This window comes from Geotrypetes seraphini, chromosome 8 (assembly GCF_902459505.1).
Source record: "Geotrypetes seraphini chromosome 8, aGeoSer1.1, whole genome shotgun sequence".
NCBI classification, from domain to species: Eukaryota; Metazoa; Chordata; class Amphibia; order Gymnophiona; family Dermophiidae; genus Geotrypetes; species Geotrypetes seraphini.
Genome location: NC_047091.1, coordinates 65,927,539 through 65,946,625, shown reverse-complemented (window position 1 = coordinate 65,946,625; position 19,087 = coordinate 65,927,539). Strand labels below are relative to the sequence as shown.

The window sequence follows — 19,087 nt, the reverse complement described above, 5'->3', positions numbered from 1 at the left end:
ACCACCCTGAAGAGGCAAGTGGCATTCACACTACAAAGTCTAAGGTAAGTACCAAGGATACACAAAACATTTCAGGGAGAAAGATCACTGATAAATTAGGAGCCACACTAACTCACAAAGGAATCTCTTCACAGATATGGAGGGCTATGTATGTTAATGCACACAGCTTGGGCAATAAAATTCTAGAATTAGAGACTGAGATAACAAATGCCGATCTTGACGTGATAGCGATATCCGAAACCTGGTTCACGGAATCGCATGGGTGGGATATGGTTATACCAGGGTACAACCTACTTCGTTGCGACCGAGTGGGAAAATTGGGAGGAGGAGTAGCGCTATACACTAAGGAAAGCATCAAAACCACCAGAATCACAGATATTAGATACACCGGGGAATCCCTCTGGGTGAACCTGGCCAGAGGGAAAGAAAAATGCCTATACCTTGGTGTGATATATAGACCTCCCAGGCAACAGGAGGACAAAGACATGGAATTAATCAAGGACATAGAGAACATCACGCTGCGCGGAGACTCAGTAATGCTAGGAGACTTCAACATGCCAGATGCAGATTGGAACACACTCTCCGCGACTACGGGTAGCAGCAAAAGAATATTGAACTCCATAAAGGGTGCACGTCTCAAGCAATTGGTGTTGGAGCCCATCAGGGATCAGGCATTACTAGACCTGGTCCTCACCAATGGAGATAGCGTCACGGAAGTCTCAGTAGGAGACACACTGGCCTCCAGCGACCATAATATGGTATGGCTCAACCTTAAGAAAGGTTTCCCTAAGACAACCACAGCAACAAGGGTTCTCAACTTTAGAGGTACAAACTTCAACCGCATGGGAGATTATGTCCATCGGGAGCTACATAAACAAGCAAAATCTGACAACATGGAGGATATGTGGTCGTCTCTGAAATCCATACTACACGAAGCAACAGACCGATACATAAAGACAGTAAGTAAACGCAGGAGAAACAAAAGACCCCAATGGTTCAGTAAAGAAATTTCAGACCTAGTTAAACAGAAAAAAGACGCATTTATCACCTACAAACATCTAGGCAGGGAGGGGGCGAAGGAGGACTACCTAGACAGATCTAAAGCTGTCAAAACAGCAGTCAGAGAGGCCAAACTCCGAATGGAGGAAGAGCTAGCACAGAAAATTAAGAAAGGGGATAAATCTTTCTTCAGCTATATTAGTGACAGGAAAAGAAACAAAGATGGGATAGTACGCCTGAAGCAATCGGACGGTAATTTTGCGGAATCAGATTCTGAGAAGGCAGAACTGCTAAACCAATACTTCTGTTCAGTATTCACCCGAGAAGCGCCGGGAGTTGGTCCACAGCTACAGACGGGAGATAACCAGAAAGACCCGTTTCAAGATTATGAATTTACACCCAGTAGCGTCTACGACGAACTATCAAGACTCAAAGTAAACAAAGCCATGGGACCAGATAACCTGCATCCCAGAATGCTCAGGGAGTTAAGGGAAGTCCTGGCAGAACCATTATCTGTTCTTTTCAATCTTTCCCTAAGCACAGGAAGGGTCCCCTTGGACTGGAAAACCGCCAACGTAATCCCACTCCACAAAAAGGGCTGCAGGACAGAAACAGCAAACTACAGACCAGTGAGTCTCACGTCTATAGTGTGTAAACTCATGGAAACACTGATCAAACAGAATATTGACACAATCCTAGACGAAGAAAAACTGCGTGATCCACACCAACACGGGTTCACCCAAGGTAGATCCTGCCAATCTAATCTGATTAGCTTTTTTGACTGGGTTACTAGACAACTGGATGCAGGAGAGTCACTGGACGTAGTGTATTTGGACTTCAGTAAAGCATTTGATAGCGTCCCTCATCGAAGATTACTGAACAAGCTAAAATCGATAGGATTAGGAGACACTCTAACTACATGGGTTGGGGATTGGCTGAGCGGCAGACATCAGAGGGTAGTGGTGAATGGTACTCCATCTGAAGCATCGGACGTGATAAGTGGAGTGCCGCAGGGCTCGGTCCTGGGTCCGATTCTATTCAAACTATTCATAAGAGATATGACGCAAGGACTTAGGGGAAAGGTATCGTTGTTCGCCGACGACGCCAAACTTTGCAACATAGTAGGCAGAAGCTTATTACCTGATAATATGACACACGATCTACTGCTGCTGGAAAAATGGTCAACTACTTGGCAGCTTGGCTTCAATGCTAAAAAATGCAAGGTAATGCACCTGGGAAAGAGTAACCCACATAGAACTTATGTACTAAATGGTGAGACCTTGGTTAGGACCACAGCGGAACGCGACCTAGGAGTGATCATTAGCGAGGACATGAAGGTTGCCAATCAAGTGGAGAAGGCTTCCTCCAGGGCAAGACAAATGATGGGGTGTATACGCAGAGGTTTCGTCAGCAGGAGACCTGAAGTTGTGATGCCGTTGTACAGAGCCATGGTGAGGCCTCACTTAGAGTACTGCGTTCAGTTTTGGAGACCTCACTACCGAAAGGACGTGCTGAGAATCGAGTCGGTACAGCGAACAGCCACCAGGATGGTCTTGGGGCTCAAGGATCTCACGTATGAAGAAAGACTAAAGAAATTGCGACTGTACTCACTTGAGGAAAGAAGAGAACGGGGAGATATGATTGAAACGTATAAGTATATCACGGGACGCATCGAGTCAGAAGATGATATCTTCCGGCTCATGGGACCCTCGACCACCAGAGGGCATCCGCTGAAAATCAGGGGAGGGAAGTTTCGTGGCGACTTCAGGAAGTATTTCTTCACCGAGAGAGTTGTGGATCATTGGAACAGACTAGAGAGCTGCACGGGAACGGGGATGACGGGAATCCCGCGGGACCCGCGGGGATCCCGCGGGTTCCCCCTTTGGGTCACGGGGATCCCGTGGGGACGCCCCCTAGGGTCGCGGGGATCCCATGGGGACGCCCCCTAGGGTCACGGGGATCCCGTGGGGACGCCTCCGAGGGTCGCGGGGTTCCTGCGGGGTTGGATCGCAGTGCACTGCATTCGAGCCGCGAGGGTAGTCTTCTCCTCCTTACCTGCACTGTCGCAGCACACAGCCGAACGGAAGTCTTCCCGATGTCAGCGCTGACGTCGGAGGGAGGGCTTAAGCAAAGCCCTCCCTTCCTCCGACGTCAGCGCTGACATCAGGAAGACTTCCGGTCGGCTGTGTGCGGCAGGGCAGGTAGGAAGAAGGCAATGGCGAACGAAAGAGGGGGGAGGGGGCGGTCCGCCCCGAAGAATGTGCACAGCTGGTCAGGTCCCCCAATCGACCGACAACAGGCCCGGCCGACAAACCTCCCTGCCCTGTAGCCGCGAATCTAAATTACCTCTTACAGCAGCTTCAATACTCCAGCTGCTGTAAGAAAGTAATTTAGATTCGCGGCTACAGGACAGGGAGATTTGTCCGACCGGGCCTGTTCTGTTGTCAGTCGGGTGCAAAAGCGCCACAAAGGTGGAGGCAGGGAGGGAGGAAAGGTGGAATGGAGAAGAAAAGACGCTAAGGGGGGAGAAGGCCGCTGAAAGCACTGGGGAAGACAAAGGGAGAAGGACGCTGAAAGGACATGGGGTAAACGGGAGGAGGGGGGAAAGGATGCTGAAAGCACATGTGGAAGACAGAGGGGGGTGAAGGACCCTGAAAGCACTGGGGAAGACAAAGGGGTGGAGAATGCCACTGAAAGGACATGGGGAAAACAGGGGTGGAGAAGGCCACTGAAAGGAAATGGGGAAAACAGGGGGGGAGAAGGCTGCTGAAAGGATATGGGGAAGACAGAGGGGGGGAGAAGGCCGCTGAAAGGACATGGGGAAGACAGAGGGGGGAGAAGGACGCTGAAAGGACATGGGAAAGGCAGAGGGGGGAGAAGGATGCTGCCTGACAGGACATGGGGAAGATGGTGGGGGAGAAGGACACTGGAAGGAAATGGGGAAGAGGGAATGGGGAGAAGACCCTGGCAGGGAAGAAGACAGAGGTGCCAGACTATGGGGGGAGTGGAAGGAAAAAGATGGGTGCCAGACCAATTTGGGATGGGGGAGAAAGGGAGAGGCACAGTAACAGAGCAAATGGAAGACACAGAGAGAAGAGAGGCAGTGGATGGAAGGAATTGAATGAGAATATGAAGAAAGCAGAAACCAGGCAACAAAGGTAGGAAAAAAAATTCTTTTTTTTTTTTGCTTAAGGATAAAGTAGTATATTAGTTGTGTTGATAAAAATTTATAAACATTAGAGGCTCTGGTAGAAACCCATTTACAAAGTATGTATTCTTCCCAATTAATATTTCCAAATTAATAAAGTCTTTTTGCTTATTTTTAAATGGGTTTCTACCAGAGCCTTTAATTCAGTAGCATAATTAAATGAAATAACTATTTCTGTAGTTTATAGGGATGGGCGGGGACGTAGGGGATTCCTCGCGGGGACGTAGGGGATTCCTCGCGGGGACGGGCGGGGACAGAGGGATTCCTCGCGGGGACGGGTGGGGATGGAGGGATTCCTCGCGGGGACGGGTGGGGACGGGTGGGAGTCCTCACGGGGACGGGTGGGGACGGGTGGGACTTTGGCGGGGACGGGTGGGGACGGGTGGGATTTCTGTCCCCGCGCAACTCTCTAGAACAGACTCCCACTCCAGGTGATAAAGGCCAGCAGCGTGACGGATTTTAAGAGAAAATGGGATACTCACGTGGGATCTTTAAGTGAGTAAACTCAGGGGGGGGGGGATACATGGAATGGGCAGACTTGGTGGGCTATAGCCCTTTTCTGCCGCTTGTTTCTATGTTTCTAATGTCAGAGAGAAGGCTTCCGATGTAGCATGCAGGGCCCTTGGCCCTACGAAGAAGTGTGGTTGGAAGGCAAGGAGGCGGCTGACCTAGATGGCTTCTGTTTAGTCTTGTGGGAGGGGGGCATCAAACTAGTTGGGCCACAAAATGCGCGTGCATGTTGGACCAAGGAAGGAAGAGGGGGCATGAACTTGGAATAGAGGAGGGTGCACGTTGGGACATGGGAGGGGCATGAACTTGGGACAAAGGCTGGAAGGAGGGCATAAATTAGAACACAGAAGGAAGGGAGGGGGCATGAACTTCAGACAGAAAAGGGAGATATGAAGGGGGCATGTACTTCAGACATAGAGGGAGGGAGGGAGGGAAAGAGATGCTGAGGTGGGGGATGGAATAGAAAGGGAGAATCATTGGGCTTGAGTAAGTGAGAGTGAAAGAGAGATGGTGCAGATGGGGAATGGAAGAAAGATGTTTTGGGCATAGGGAGGGAGAGGAGTGAGGTACAGATGCATGGGGAAGAGAAAGATGAGAGCGAAAAATGTTGGATATGGTGGTGGAGAGGGAACAGTGAGACAGTTTGAAAGGGTTGTAAGAGGAAGAAATGTTGGACATAGTGGTGAAGGGAATAGATGGAGAGGAGTGATATGGTGCAGGGGAGGGGTGATAGAAGAAGAAATATTGAGCATGGGGCTAGTGGGCAGGAGTGAAAGATGCTGCACATGATCCGGGGGATAAGAGAGGGAGAAATGTTAAATATGGCAATAGAGGGGGTGGGAGAGATGCACCCTGGATTCCTCTCTCTCTCTTTCCCCACTTCCTTTGCAGCAAGGGAGAGAATGAGTATAGATAAAGAGATGGTGGACAGTGAGAGAGAGGGGGAGACTTGTTGCACATGGAGGTGGAGCAAAGAGGAAGAAATGCTGTTCAGGAGTGGGGAAGAGAAAAAGAGGAAGATTGATCCAGGACAGAAGGGAGTGAGGATGCTGTACAATGGGAGAAAGGGAGACATGCTGGACTATGGTAGGAGGAACCAATGGACAGCAACAGAAGAATTTGCAGAAGACAGAAAAGTGGAAAAAAGAGAAACTGGGACCAACTTGATGGAAAAAATAAATCTCCAGGCAACAAAGGTAAAGGAGAAATTAGGTTCTTACCTGCTAATTTTCTTTCTGTTAGCCTGAAGACTGGTATAGTCCTTATGAATGGGCTATATACCTCACTGCTTCCAGCAGGTGGAGACTGAGAACAAACTTGTATATCAGGATAAACTCCCCCCTAGCAATCCAATCTGCCGAATAGCCAAGAACAGTCCAATAAGCTGCCTGATCCCTAGTGGAATGAGCCTTGAGAAATTCTGGAACAGACTTTTTCTTCAGAAGATAAGCGGAAGCAATAGTCTCCTTGATCCAACGCGCAATAGTAGCCTTAGAAGCGCCATCCCCCTTAAAAGGGCCTGTGAGTAGGACAAAGAAATGATCTGATTTCCTGATCTCCTGGGTCCTCTGCACATAAGAGCGAAGGATCCAACCGACATCGCAACTGTCTCTGCTCGTAAGAGCCCTTCCGGCTACCCAACACCGGGAGGACCACTGTCTGATTGACATGAAAAGGAGAAACTACCTTTGGCAGGGAGCCCTACAAGAGAAAGCCTGTAGCTCAGGAACACGTCTAGCAAAAGTAAAGGCCACCAAGGTGACCACTTTAATAGTAAGGTCCTTCAAAGAGCAGGCGCCCAATGGTTCAAAAGGTGGGTGCACTAGAACTGACAGAACCAGATTCAGATCCCAAGATGGAACAGAGGATCATATGGGAGGCTTGAGCACTTTGGCCGCCTGCAAGAAGCGAATCACATCAGGAATGGCAGTCAAACGCTGACCTTTCAACAACCCACGAAAGGCTGACAAGGTCGCAAGCTGAACCCGGAGAGAAGACCAAGCCAGTCCCCTGTCCAGGCCATCCTGCAAGAACTCTAAGATGGTAGGCAAGGAAGCGCAAAAAGAGACCACTCCAGTACACCACTCCTCAAATATAAGCCAAACCCTCACATAAGCCTGAGAAGTGGAAAGCCTCCAGTACCCCAAGAGAGTTGAGATCACTTTATCTGAATACCCCTTCTTACCTAGGTGATCTCTTTCAAGAGCCAAGCCGCAAGACAGAAGGGACCCGGATCGAACATTGCAATGGGACCCTGAGTCAGAAGGTCATCCAAGAGAGGCAGAGGAAGAAGATCCTCCACCAGATGCCTCACCAGATCCGTGTACCACAGCCGCCTGGGCCAATCTGGAGCTACCAGAACCACAAGGCCGGGTTGTCGAACTATGCAGAGAAGAACTCTGTCCACTAATGGCCACAGAGTGAACACATACAACAGCCCCTCCGTTGGTCATGGTTGAACCAGAGCATCTAGGCCCCTTCAAATCTAGGATGGGCCAAAAGGTCCTTCTTTCTTTGGCACCATAAAGTAAATAGAGTACCAACCTGTGCCCCACTCCTGCGGGGGAACTGGAACCACCCTCCAGAAATTCAAGACAAAGTTGGATAAATTTCTGCTAAACTGGAACGTATGCAAGTGAGGCTGGACTCATTTAGAGCACTGGTCTTAGACCTGCGTGCCACCGCATGAGCGGACTGCTGGGCACGATGGACCACTGGTCTGACCCAGCAGCGGCAATTCTTATGTTCTTATGCACCGCATGGAGATCCAACATTCTTTGAAGGGTCTGGCGAAAGGCCTGCTGCTTCCATGCCATCTGCGCGGGGAAAGCAAGAAAACGATCTGGCAAGGAACGGGCAAACTCCAGAGAACAGCCATCCCGAATCACCTCCAGAACCCACTGATCGGACGTGATGTCTGCCCATTTCGGATAAAAATCCTGCAGCTGGGTGCCCACCGGAACCAAAACAAGTGCCAGCAAGGAGTCATTGGGCAGGATAGGCGGCAGGGGACCCGGTGGGGGCACTACCCGCACCCCAGCGGGCCCCATGAAAGGACTGCTTGCACTAGAAGAACCTGCCTCTAGAGAGCTCAGGAGACTGAAAAGAAGCAGTCCCTCAATCAGGGTGGAAGTGGCGGAAATCACGCCCACACCCACGAGCAGCATCACCTCGAGCCAGCAGCCTAGGCCTCTCCTCAAGCAAATGAGGCACTTTAGAATCAGTGAGAATCTGAACCAACTTGTCCAGGTCCTCACCATATAAGAAATATCCCTTAAAGAGAAACCTAGTCAACTTAGCTTTGGACGCTGAATCTGCCGACCAAGCACAAAGCCACAAGGTACAGCGAGCTGCCACTGCAAAAGCCAACGACATGAACGAAGCTTGCAAGAGATCATACCTGGCATCTGAAAGATAAGAAGCACCCAATTCAATCTTTGCCACTTCGCGCTTTAGCAATTCCCAATCCTCAGATTTACTGTCAAGCATATGCTTGGCCCAGCAAAAACACGCCTGAGCCACAAGCCCGTCACACATCGCCGCCTGGACTGCCAGAGCTGTCACATCAAAACTCCAACTTACGCTCTTCAGGGTCCTTCAAGGCCGCACTGCCCTCAACAGGCAGGGTATGCCGCTTAGAGATGGCCGAGACCACCATCCACCACAGGCGACTTCAGTGTCCCTATCCCCTTCAGGAATGGGATACAGATGGACTATGGAGCACGCAAAATGAAGGGAGCTTCCGGTACCTGCCACTGTGCGAGTGTAATGTCCCAAATATCCTGATGCATAGGAAAAGAGCGGGAAGCAGAGCGGATTCCCTTAACCAAGGGATCCACTGTACGTGGGGGCTCCGACACGGTGTCCTCAAAGTGCAATACCAAAGCAAACTGAAGAATTATCTCATGAAGCTCTTCCCACTGAAAAATGCGCACCACAGACACATCTTCGCCAGCAGGGGGCGTCTCGAATCCCTCGCTGGCGGCATCCGACCCCCAAGAGGATCCTGGAAATCTCCCCAAGTGTCCAGGTTCTCATCAATAACATCTTGCTCCTCTGGGTAAAAATCCTCATCCCAAGAAACCCTCGGGCGCTTGGATGAGAGAGGAGTAGAGGGAGCAAAACCACCACTACCTGGGGCTGCACCAGGGAAGATGTCACAAGCAAACTCCCCCCCCCCCCCCTTGGAGTGAACACGGAACCTCCAGCCGCCAGCACATAAGCTTTACAAAGTGCTAACATAAATTCAGGGGGAAAAATCCCCAGCGGCCCTAAGGGACTCTGTGCCCCAACAGGGGACCCTGCCATACCTTGCCCGTGTATTTCCAGGACAGGGAGGAGGTTCCCGCCGAAATTGGACCTGAAACTGCCAAAATTGGAGCTCCAGTGGTCTGCTGCGTCTGAAAAGCCTGGGACTTTCCTGACGCTGAGGCCGAGGAACTGACTGACGCAAAAAGTGAATCCACAGCCATTCTGGCAGTAAGAGAATCCTTTTCACCCTGACCATCAGCGGCTGGGCACCCTCCGCGTGGGTGTTGGGGGAAGCCCGGGCTTACCTGCGATCCGAAGCTGACTCGCAAGGTACATGCGGTGGGGTGCCCTGGTCGCAGGCAACTGTTGCCGACGAGACTGCCTCATCACTCCGGCCTGCACAACGCTTGTATAGGCCGGCCGCAAGTACCTTGTGTCTGGAGAACAATGAGCATTTTTTCCCTTTAAAAGTGCTCTTTGTGCTGAAAACCACCCTAGCTGAAAGAAAAAGTGCCAGTTAAATGAGAAAACACAGAAAAAAGGGAAGTTTTAAAGGGAAAATGAGCCCTTTAGACCGGCATACTTCAGAAATTTTTTTTAAACTTAAGCAAAACAGACTCCACAGCTTTCAAAGCAGGAAGGCTGACCAACCAGGGGTCAGGCTGCCGGCTGAGGTACCTCTATAAAAATTTGAGAAGGTGGGGGAGGGACCCAACACGAGACCCACCGAGTTTAACACTCCCGAGGTCAGACAGATCCCCAAAAAGGACCCGTCCAAGTTCCGGCCGGCACAAAAGGGGAACCCAGGAGTCCAAAACAAAATTCCAATAGTACTAAGAGGAGAACCAAATTAGTTTTACCACCTGCTATGGAGACTGAGATAGACTGGATTGCTAGGGGGGAGTCTATCCTGATATACAAGTTTGTTCTCAGTCTATCAGGTGATACAGAAAAAGAAATTTTTTGACTGAAATATGTTAGCTTTAGGAAATGTATATAGCAGATGTCTTTGTATTGTGTTGAAAAGAAAAGGAAATGCATTTCTGGTTTTATTTCTCCAGTGCTGAAGTACTTGCTGACCCTTGCTGTGGCTTGTGGGAATCCCCAAGTATCGCCAGCTGAGGACCTCCTCCAAAGACAGCCAGAACTCCTCTCCACCAAGCACAGCAGTCGCTGGTAGCATCCCTGAGCTACTGAGGTGCCAACATTTGTAACTCAGGGACGCTACTGCTGCCTGCCAAACTTAATAATAATAATAATAATAACTTTATTCTTCTACACCGCCATAGTCGTGTGACTTCTAGGTGGTTCGCATTGAAGAGAACTGGACAGTCAGCGAATTCCAATATGCAGATTCTTAAAATACAGCGAATTACAATGTACAGTTGATTAAAAATACAACATATACGCAAGAGTGGATATATTAGAAAAAATAGAATTGGTTTTAGTGTTTAGTGTAGTTACTGTTTAGGTGATAAATCTATCAAATAATGCAGTTTTTATGGCTTTCCTAAAAGCGTCATAGGTCAGTCTAGCTCCATTAATATAGTTGTAAAGTATTCTGCTGGTGCTGCAATACTCTGGACTATCACTAGGGACAGGTATTGCATCTCTCACAGTCTGGTCCATACCTCCATCCCTGCTTCTTGGGCACTGCAGTGTTTCCTTTACAGGCACAGGGGTGACACTGACAATATGGCTTCACTCCTGTGTGGCTTTTACCACACTCAGAACATGTATCTGTTTCTCTCCTGTGTGACTTCTCTGGTGTGTTGCGAGTGTTCTCTTGTCTGAAAAGAATTTACCACACTCAGAACATGAAAATGGTTTCACAGGGACCACCCCTCAACTGATATAGCTTGGGGGGTCTTCATCAGCTGAAGTAATTATATTTTATATTTACATTAGAGGCTCTCGTGGAAACCCATTTACAAAGTATGTATTCTTCCCAATTAATATTTCCCAATTAATAAAGTGCCTTTGCTAATTTGTAAATGGTTCTCTACCTCAGCCTTTAATTCAGTAGCATAATTAAATGAAATAACTACTTCTGAAGTTTAAAGAGACAGATTTGATTCCAGCAAGGACAGGTTTGATTTCCAGCAGGGACGGGCTTGATTTCTGTCCCTATGCAACTCTCTACTGAAAAGATAGGAGTCATTGGAAAAGCAAACAAATTACAAATACGTCTTGGGCACTGTGAATTAATGAATAAAAAAATGATCCACAAGATAATCAGGTGCTAAACCAAAATAATTTCCAAGAAGGTAGCCTCATCTCTCAAAATACTCAAGAGAAAACTTACTGCAGTACTAAGAAAAGAAAATGAGAGCGCCCTTTGTAATGACATACAATCTAGAGCTGGAAAAACTGAGAAGAAACATAAAAGATCTACAGTGATTACTCCAGGAGGATGAATTACTGAAAGAGATATTCCAAGCTCCACTTATGCTGTCCCTTCTGGCAGCCACCTAATCTAAAATAAAAATTAGTGAAAACAAAGCTCCCAGTGGAAACTGAAAAAGAGAATGGAAACACATCAAGCTACAAACTGTGCCAACACATCACAGTATCGCTCACATTCAGCATATGGGGATCCTACACATTAGGTGTACATTATTCAATGCAAAGGACGCTATGGTGGAGAGAGAGACCAAATGCTTAAGACAAGACTGAATCTATATAGACATCACATCCACTGCAACAAATTACTCAAAATTGGAAAGATTATACTAAATTAAATTATACATTTTGGTGGAATTCAGTTTGCCACATACATAAGATGGAAAAGATGATAGCGTTACAACAAGGGAATATTCATAATTTTAAAAAAATATGGAGACCATTGACTAGTTACTCTAATGATATCTTAGCACATGGATAGTTTATATTTGGGGTTAGGGAGGGTAATGTATATCATATGGAAATAGGAGTATTGATAAAAAGGGGGGTATTTATTTTATCTTACAAGATTATTTGATTGTAATTCAAGTGATATGTGAAAATCACTTGATGTAAGAATTAAAAATGAATAAAGATTTATAAAAAAAAAAGACATCACATCAAAAACTACCAAGCTAACCAGGGTGATGCCTCTGTAGGACAGCATTTTGCCAGACCAGAGTACAGTACTTTTAATGGCATTATGGTAAGAATACTAAAAGGAAATTTCAAAACCACCCAGGAACATAAAACCTTAGAAATTAAAATGATGAAATATTTTGGCATCCACCAGACAAGATTTAACAAAGATCTGGGTTTCCATAAAATTATACTGCTTTGTCACCCCTCTGATCACCTCCTCCTTTCTCCCTGAATGCTTTTATGTTCTTGTATATTCAGATATAGGTCATCATTTACTCATTTCTGATCTGAAGAAAAAAGGGTTACTTTCGAAAGCTCAAAGCATGTATTAAATTTAGTCCAATAAAAAGGTATAATTTTCTTGGTTTTATTTTATTTCCATTTATTATCTTTAAAAGCACACTAACATGGCAAGCCTACCATTTTACCCATGTTTATTTGATATCACTCATTCAGTAAGCTTTCTAAGTGATTTAAAACGTATTGAAATTGAAACGAAAATTCAAAAGGACATAGAAATATCTGAAAGAAATAACAGCAGGCAGATAGTGAAAGACAGTAAAAAGAAAATCAGCACTGATTTGTCCTCTGGTCCCTCCGAAGAGTACAAAGACAGGAGAAGGGGAGGAAGGGAATTTAATCAAGAGGAACGATTAAATGTCATATGCATTCTGAAATCAAAACATCTTCAATCCTTGTTTAAAGGTCTGAAGTGAATGTTCCAACCTAAGAAAGCTAGGGAGAGAGTTACAGAGAGAGGGACCAAAAACACTGAAAATCTTTGTTCCGATGGTATCAAGGCATATAAAGTGGAATATGGGGCCCACTGGATGGTTGTGTAGATGTTAAAGAGCTGGTGAGGACATAGGGAATCAAGAAACATGATAGGTAAAGTAGGAGTCCAGAATAATGGACTTTGTGAACCATCAACAAAATCTTAAAATTATTCTATGGCTAATTGGTAGCCAATATTCCTGGCAGAGTAAAGTGATTACATGTCTGTATTTGTGAGAGTTAGTAATAAGTTTTGACTGCCATATTTTGGGCTATTTGTAGAAGTGTTTATGTCAGCAATACGAACACTATTTAATAAGGTGTTAAAATAATCAAGTTGATTGATAAAGGAATGTACAAGAATGCAAAGTGCAGCCTGGGTGAATAAATGGTGGACAGAGTTATAACATCCAAAGGTTATAAAAGCAGAAATGCACTGTGTTGGTTATACATGATTGAAAATTCAACTGCAGTCAGTGGGGCCAGGGAGACACCACACTTTCCAAATTAGGCAAATTTTAGAGTTCTACTCTGGTTCTTATTATGTACTTTATGTATTTGCTCAACATGTAGGACACTGGTGATCACTTCAGCAGATATTATTTTGAGGTAGGGTAGGGATGGAAAAGAAAATAGAACGGTCCCCCCCCCCTCCCCATCACATCCTAGTTTTACTTTTCCTTAAGCTCTGAGAACTGCTTCTCCAGGTCCGACATCTCATCCAAACACTCGATTCGCCGCTGTTCACAGTCCTGTTCATCCATCTCTGAGAGAAACACAAACAAGGAATAATGTCAATACTTCATGATGTTAGGTTTACTGGTCTGTAGTTTTCTGGATCACCTCTGAAGCCTTATTTAAAAAAAAAAAAAAAAAAAATGAGATTAAGTTTTTACCTTCCTAATATATTTTCTAGTACATAGGTCTGTCATTCTGGACAGTACGGTATTCTCCCCATGCTTGCAAGCCATGCAGAAGGAATCCAACCCAGGTTTTTAATTCCTCCTCTTTTTACAGAGGGCTCTGCTGCCCCCTTCAGTTTGTACCAAAGCAGGCAATAGCCCTATATAGAAACACATAAGAAGGAAGGGTACGGGAAGACTCTGAAATGCAGTACTGTTTTGCTCTGAAAGTATAACAAACATATTAAACATTGCATTGGAACAATCCAAACTTTGGAATAACCATACCAATCAGAAACATTTATAGAGTTCAAACATTCCCCATGTGCTATAGCAATACATTATTCTTCATTCCCTTGAAGGCTGATTGATATCAAAAGCTCAGCTTTAAACTTGAACTGATTGAGAGAATAGGCAAGCGAAAAAATAACTGACAGGATGGGGCTCCAGAATGACACACCTATCTACTAGAAAAGATATTAGCAAGGTAAGAACCTAATTTCTTTTTCTAGTGCAATAGATGTGTCATTCTAGACCAGGGGTGTCGAAGTCGGTCCTCGAGGGCCGCAATCCAGTCGGGTTTTCAAGATTTCCCCAATGAATACGCATGAGATCTATGTGCATGCACTGCTTTCAATGCATATTCATTGGGGAAATTCTGAAAACCCGACTGGATTGCGGCCCTCGAGGACCGACTTCGACACCTGTGTTCTAGACAGTAGGGACATACAAAAGCAGTCCCCAAAATCTAGGATGGGACTTCTGTGCCTGCTCGTAACACTGATGAACCAAATACAGTGCCCTCCGTGCTGCCACGTCCACTCTACAGAACTGAGAAAACGTATGCAGTGTGGACCAGGTTGCTACCCTACAAATCTCCTCAGTCAAAGTTGCCCAAGCTTCCACCCATGAAGTCACGCTTCTTGTTGAATGTGCTTCCAAGGAGACTGGTGATTGCTTGCTACAGGCAATATATGCTCACGAAATGGCCATGCAAATTCATCTTGAAACGGTAGCCTAGGGTGCTGGTCTACCACGTCTAACCTGACTAGTGAGCACAAACGATGGTCAGACAGACTGAACACATTAGTAATCTTTAGAGGACTCTCCTCACATCCAGTTGTCTCAGAATCTGATCCTTTTTCTTTGACTTTGTGGTCTGGAAGCTTGGTGGTCTTACTTCTTGATCAACATGAAATGAGGAAACGATCTTTGGCATAAAGGACAGGACCTTGCACAGGGAAACTCCTGCCTCCATGATCTTAAGGGCTCACTGCACTTACAAGACGCTTCTCACAGATGTCTTGACCATGAGAATGATCTTGATGGTTAGGTCCATCACAGAAGCCTCACATGGAGTTTGACTGAGGCTGTGCAGAAAATCCAAAACACTGTGGAAAGACGATGTTCCTGAAATGGACTTTTATTATTAAAAAATATATATATTAAAGTCAACATAGCAATTCACATAAAAACCTTAAGGACCTAGTTTGCTGGGAGCGTTGGACCCAACACAGTCTGTGCTTTGAAAAGAGTCTTCCTCAGGGGTCCTATAAAAGATAGTATAATAATGTAATGACGTGTATGAAATAAAAAAGCAACAAGAAGTGTGCAGAACTACATTAAGGTTCCACTAAGGAACGGTTGCTTTACCAGTGGTATGAGCCTTAGCATCCCTTTTAGGAATCTGGCTATGTCGGGCTGAGAAGCCAGAAGAGCTTTGAAACATGAGAGGCCCGCCACTTGCACCACTGAGATTGGAGCACTAAACGGATCCATCTTTTCTGTTGTGCACCAGGGCTAAAAAGTCTCTCATGTCTCAATGTAAGCAGAGACAGTTGCAGGCTTCTCAGCTCTGAGGAGAATAGCAATGACTACCTCCGAGTATCCTTGGTGTTCAAGAACCATGCCATAAGACCAAAGTGATCTGGATCTTCTGAGACCAGGGACCCTGGGAAAGAAGATCAGGATAAACCTGCAGTCCGAGACCTTTGTCCCTCTATAGACACACTAGGTCCTCATACCAGGGCCTGCACAACCAATCTGGACCCATGAAGAGCACTCTTCCTGGGTGGTTTGCTATTCTGTGGAGTATCCATACTATCATGGGGCCATGGAGGAAACACGTACAAGAGCTCACTCTTTGGCCTCGGCTGAACTAGGGCATCCAGGCCTTCACTTCTGGGCTTGGATCTTAGGCTGAAGAAACAGTCTGCCTTCTTGTTCCTCACTGTAGCCATCAGATCGAAAGTTGGCTGACCCCATCAAAGAATGATGGACTGGAATGTTGCTTCAGATAACACCCATTCTGCCAGGCCTAAGATCTGCCTGCTAAGGTAGTTGGCCTGGAAATTGCCACACTGACTAAGCTAGCTTGGCCATCATGCCCAAAATCTGAGTGCAAAATTCTGTCTATGTGTTATCTGAAAGATAGATAAGGCCTTCTGCCATGTTGAATAAAAATTTCAGGTATTCCAGCAATTGGGATGGAATTAGTTGGCTCTTTTGGAAATTTACAATTCAGCCCAGGCTCTGTAAGACCTGGACCACTTGAATCATTGCTTGTTCTCCTTCCAAGAACAATGGAGCTTTGATCAGCCAGTCATCTAGATATGGATGCACTTGCAATCCTGCCCTGAGAAGAAATGCTGCTACCACTACCACCATCACCTTGGCAAATATACAGGGTGCTGTTGCCAAACCAAAAGGAAGTTTGTACCCTCCCCAAATGATCTTCAGCTCCCAGCAATCAGTAGAGCTCTGCGCCCAGATCTCCGCATACGCCGAAAGCCTTCTGTCTATCCTCAGGAGGAAGACTTCGGTCCTTGTGTCATAGTGCTTACTCAGAGGTTGAAGTGGGACGAGAACTGGAGGCTTGGCTTTGCCAAGGTCCTGTGAATTTTTGCTCTGAACCCTAATAGGATCTCTGAGCTGAGTCTCCTCCTGAGTACTGTCGAAAGTGCCTGGAATTACAAACATTAGACTGCCCAGAACTTCTAGAGGCTCGAAATCTGTTGTCAGGCAGAGAGAATAGGGCCAGTGATCTGCCACGTTGGCCATCAGATCATCCAGACCCTTTTCAAACATCTGTCCTTTGAAAGGGAGTCTGCTGAGAATAGCCTTGAAGGTGGAATCCCCTGCCCATTGCCTAATCCAGAGCATTCTGCAAGCTAAAATCAAATAAGCTAAAACTTTGCTTGTGACTCCGATGATGTAGAGAGCATCAGTCACATAATTCACCCCTGCTAGCATCAGCTGGGACAAAGACTATTAGGGTGAGCCTATGCATCTTGGAATGACAAGCGCATGCCACAAAAGAGGCTGCTGCAGCTGCATTGATCCCCAAGGCCAAAGCTTCAAACTGCCTTTTTAGGAACACATTCATTCTGCGATCCTGCATATCCTAATACTACACCTCCCTTACTTGGCAGGGACGTTTGCTTGGTTACTTGAGTAACCATGTAATCTACCTTAGGTTGAGTGAACATCTTTTGACACTCCTGCACCATAGCATACAGCCTAGACATTGCTTTGGCTACCTTCTCAGCAGCATCCCAGTGCTCATATCAGGATGCCAGGGAAAAGACATGAGTTGCGCTCTCATGTTGCCGAGGATAGACCACTGAGTGGAAAGAGCTTGCTGGGAGTCTAACTCCCACAGGGAGTCAATAATGATCTCTAATAGTGCCAAAGGCTTGAACAGCCGACGTACAATGGGATCTTCCCCTTGGTCGAGAGCCCCTACTGCATTTTGCGAACTTGTTCCTGTGAGACCCTAAATTTCCCAACAGGGAAGACTTGATCTGCAAGAGCAAAGGCATACAGACTGATCATTCCCATCCAAATCCCTGTCAGAAAGGTCCACAAGATCCTGGTCAGCTTCTGGCAATGCTGCTGATATGCTCTGGGAGCCCAAGCCTCCCTGCATGACCCCTGGCTTGCTGCCAAGACTTCTTATGAATATCCCAGCTATACAGCTAAGCTCTCTACATCAGTGTTTTTCAACCTTTTTATACCTATGGACCGGCAGAAATAAAAGAATTATTCTGTGGACCGGCATCGGTCCATGGACCAGTAGTTGAAGAACAATGTGCTAAGTCGTGGGCCAGACCCCGCCCATCTCTACCCAATCTCCACCCCAGACCCCGCCCCCATAATAGTACTAATTGTAACACTATTTTTTCCATTCATTTTTCACAGATACACAATATAATCTTATTAACAACATATAATGGTTAACTACAAAATTAAACTACACAAAGCACACTGACAGCAGATGCAAATTCTCAAAATTGACATAATTCAATCACTAAATTCAAAAATAAAATCATTCCCCCCTACCTTTGTTGTTGCCCTCCCTCCATGCTATGCCTTACCTTCTGGCCTGCTCCCGCCTTGCCATTTTATGACGCCCCCGATATTATATTCAGGCCCGCTCCCTCTTCCTCACTGATGCAGTGCACAAAGCTGCAACATCAGAGAGAAGGCTTCCAGTTCAGGCACAAGACGTGCGTAGGAACCACTGCCCATGGCTTTGTGCACTGAATCAGTGAGGAAAAGGGAGCTGGCTCGAAGATAACGCCGCATTGATCGCACCATGGACCAGCGGTTGAAGAACACTGTTTTGGGCCTGATGCATGTGCTGGCCCTTTGGATCAGTAGGAAATTTCTGTGGACCGGCACCGGTCCATGGACCGATGGTTGAAGAACACTGCTCTACATCAAATTAATGAATACAGGAGAAAAGGCATTACTAGGCAGCAGTAACTCCACCTTACATCTCTTGGGCTCTGCAGCTTGCACACTCTTCCGCTTAGGTATGCTGCTGTTCCGGAGCTCTGGAAGGGATTTTCTCCCAGCAGACAGGGCCCAATGGCTCCTCAGCTCTAGACACCAAAATGGAGGCTAAATCGGACACTCCCACACCCACCCCCCTTCACTTGCTGCACAGTACGTGGCACAAGGGTGCTATGAAGATGCTGCAGTCTGCCTCAACTCTAAAAAGTAGCTGGATCTGGGAGAAGAAATTCTGCTTCAATCAGTTAGTCCTTCAACACCAAGACTGTCAGGCTGCCAGCTGGACTGAAGTCAGACTGATCCTCTACCACCACGGAACCGCAAACTCGAAGGGTGGGAGGAGGCAGTGAAAATGCAGCCAGGGTTAAGCTCTACAGATTTCTTCTGGAGACACCGCTGATTCTGCACACGAGGAAGCTACGCTTCTAGTGGAACACACCTTTACAGATTTAAGTGGTCGCTTTCAACTTCTGATAAAGGCTGAAGAGATGACCATACAGATCCATCTGGAAATGGTCATTCAAGGCTGGTTAGCCTTTGTGGGCAGCACCCGCCAGGAAAA

At 46.5% G+C, this 19,087-nt stretch overlaps 1 protein-coding gene across 3 annotated transcripts in view; it reads right to left on the bottom strand.

Moving 5' to 3' along the window:
* Positions 1-19,087, bottom strand: part of BRMS1 (BRMS1 transcriptional repressor and anoikis regulator) — a 69,280-nt gene that overhangs the window by 38,989 nt on the left and 11,204 nt on the right. For 2 of the 3 annotated variants that reach the window (XM_033954428.1, XM_033954429.1), the window contains 2 exons: positions 13,502-13,592; positions 10,600-10,758 (listed from right to left, as the gene is read on the bottom strand). In XM_033954428.1, coding sequence (XP_033810319.1) covers positions 10,600-10,758; positions 13,502-13,592 — 250 coding nt within the window. The remainder of the gene's footprint in view (positions 1-10,599; positions 10,759-13,501; positions 13,593-19,087) is intronic. The other variant, XM_033954430.1, reaches the window with a different exon arrangement.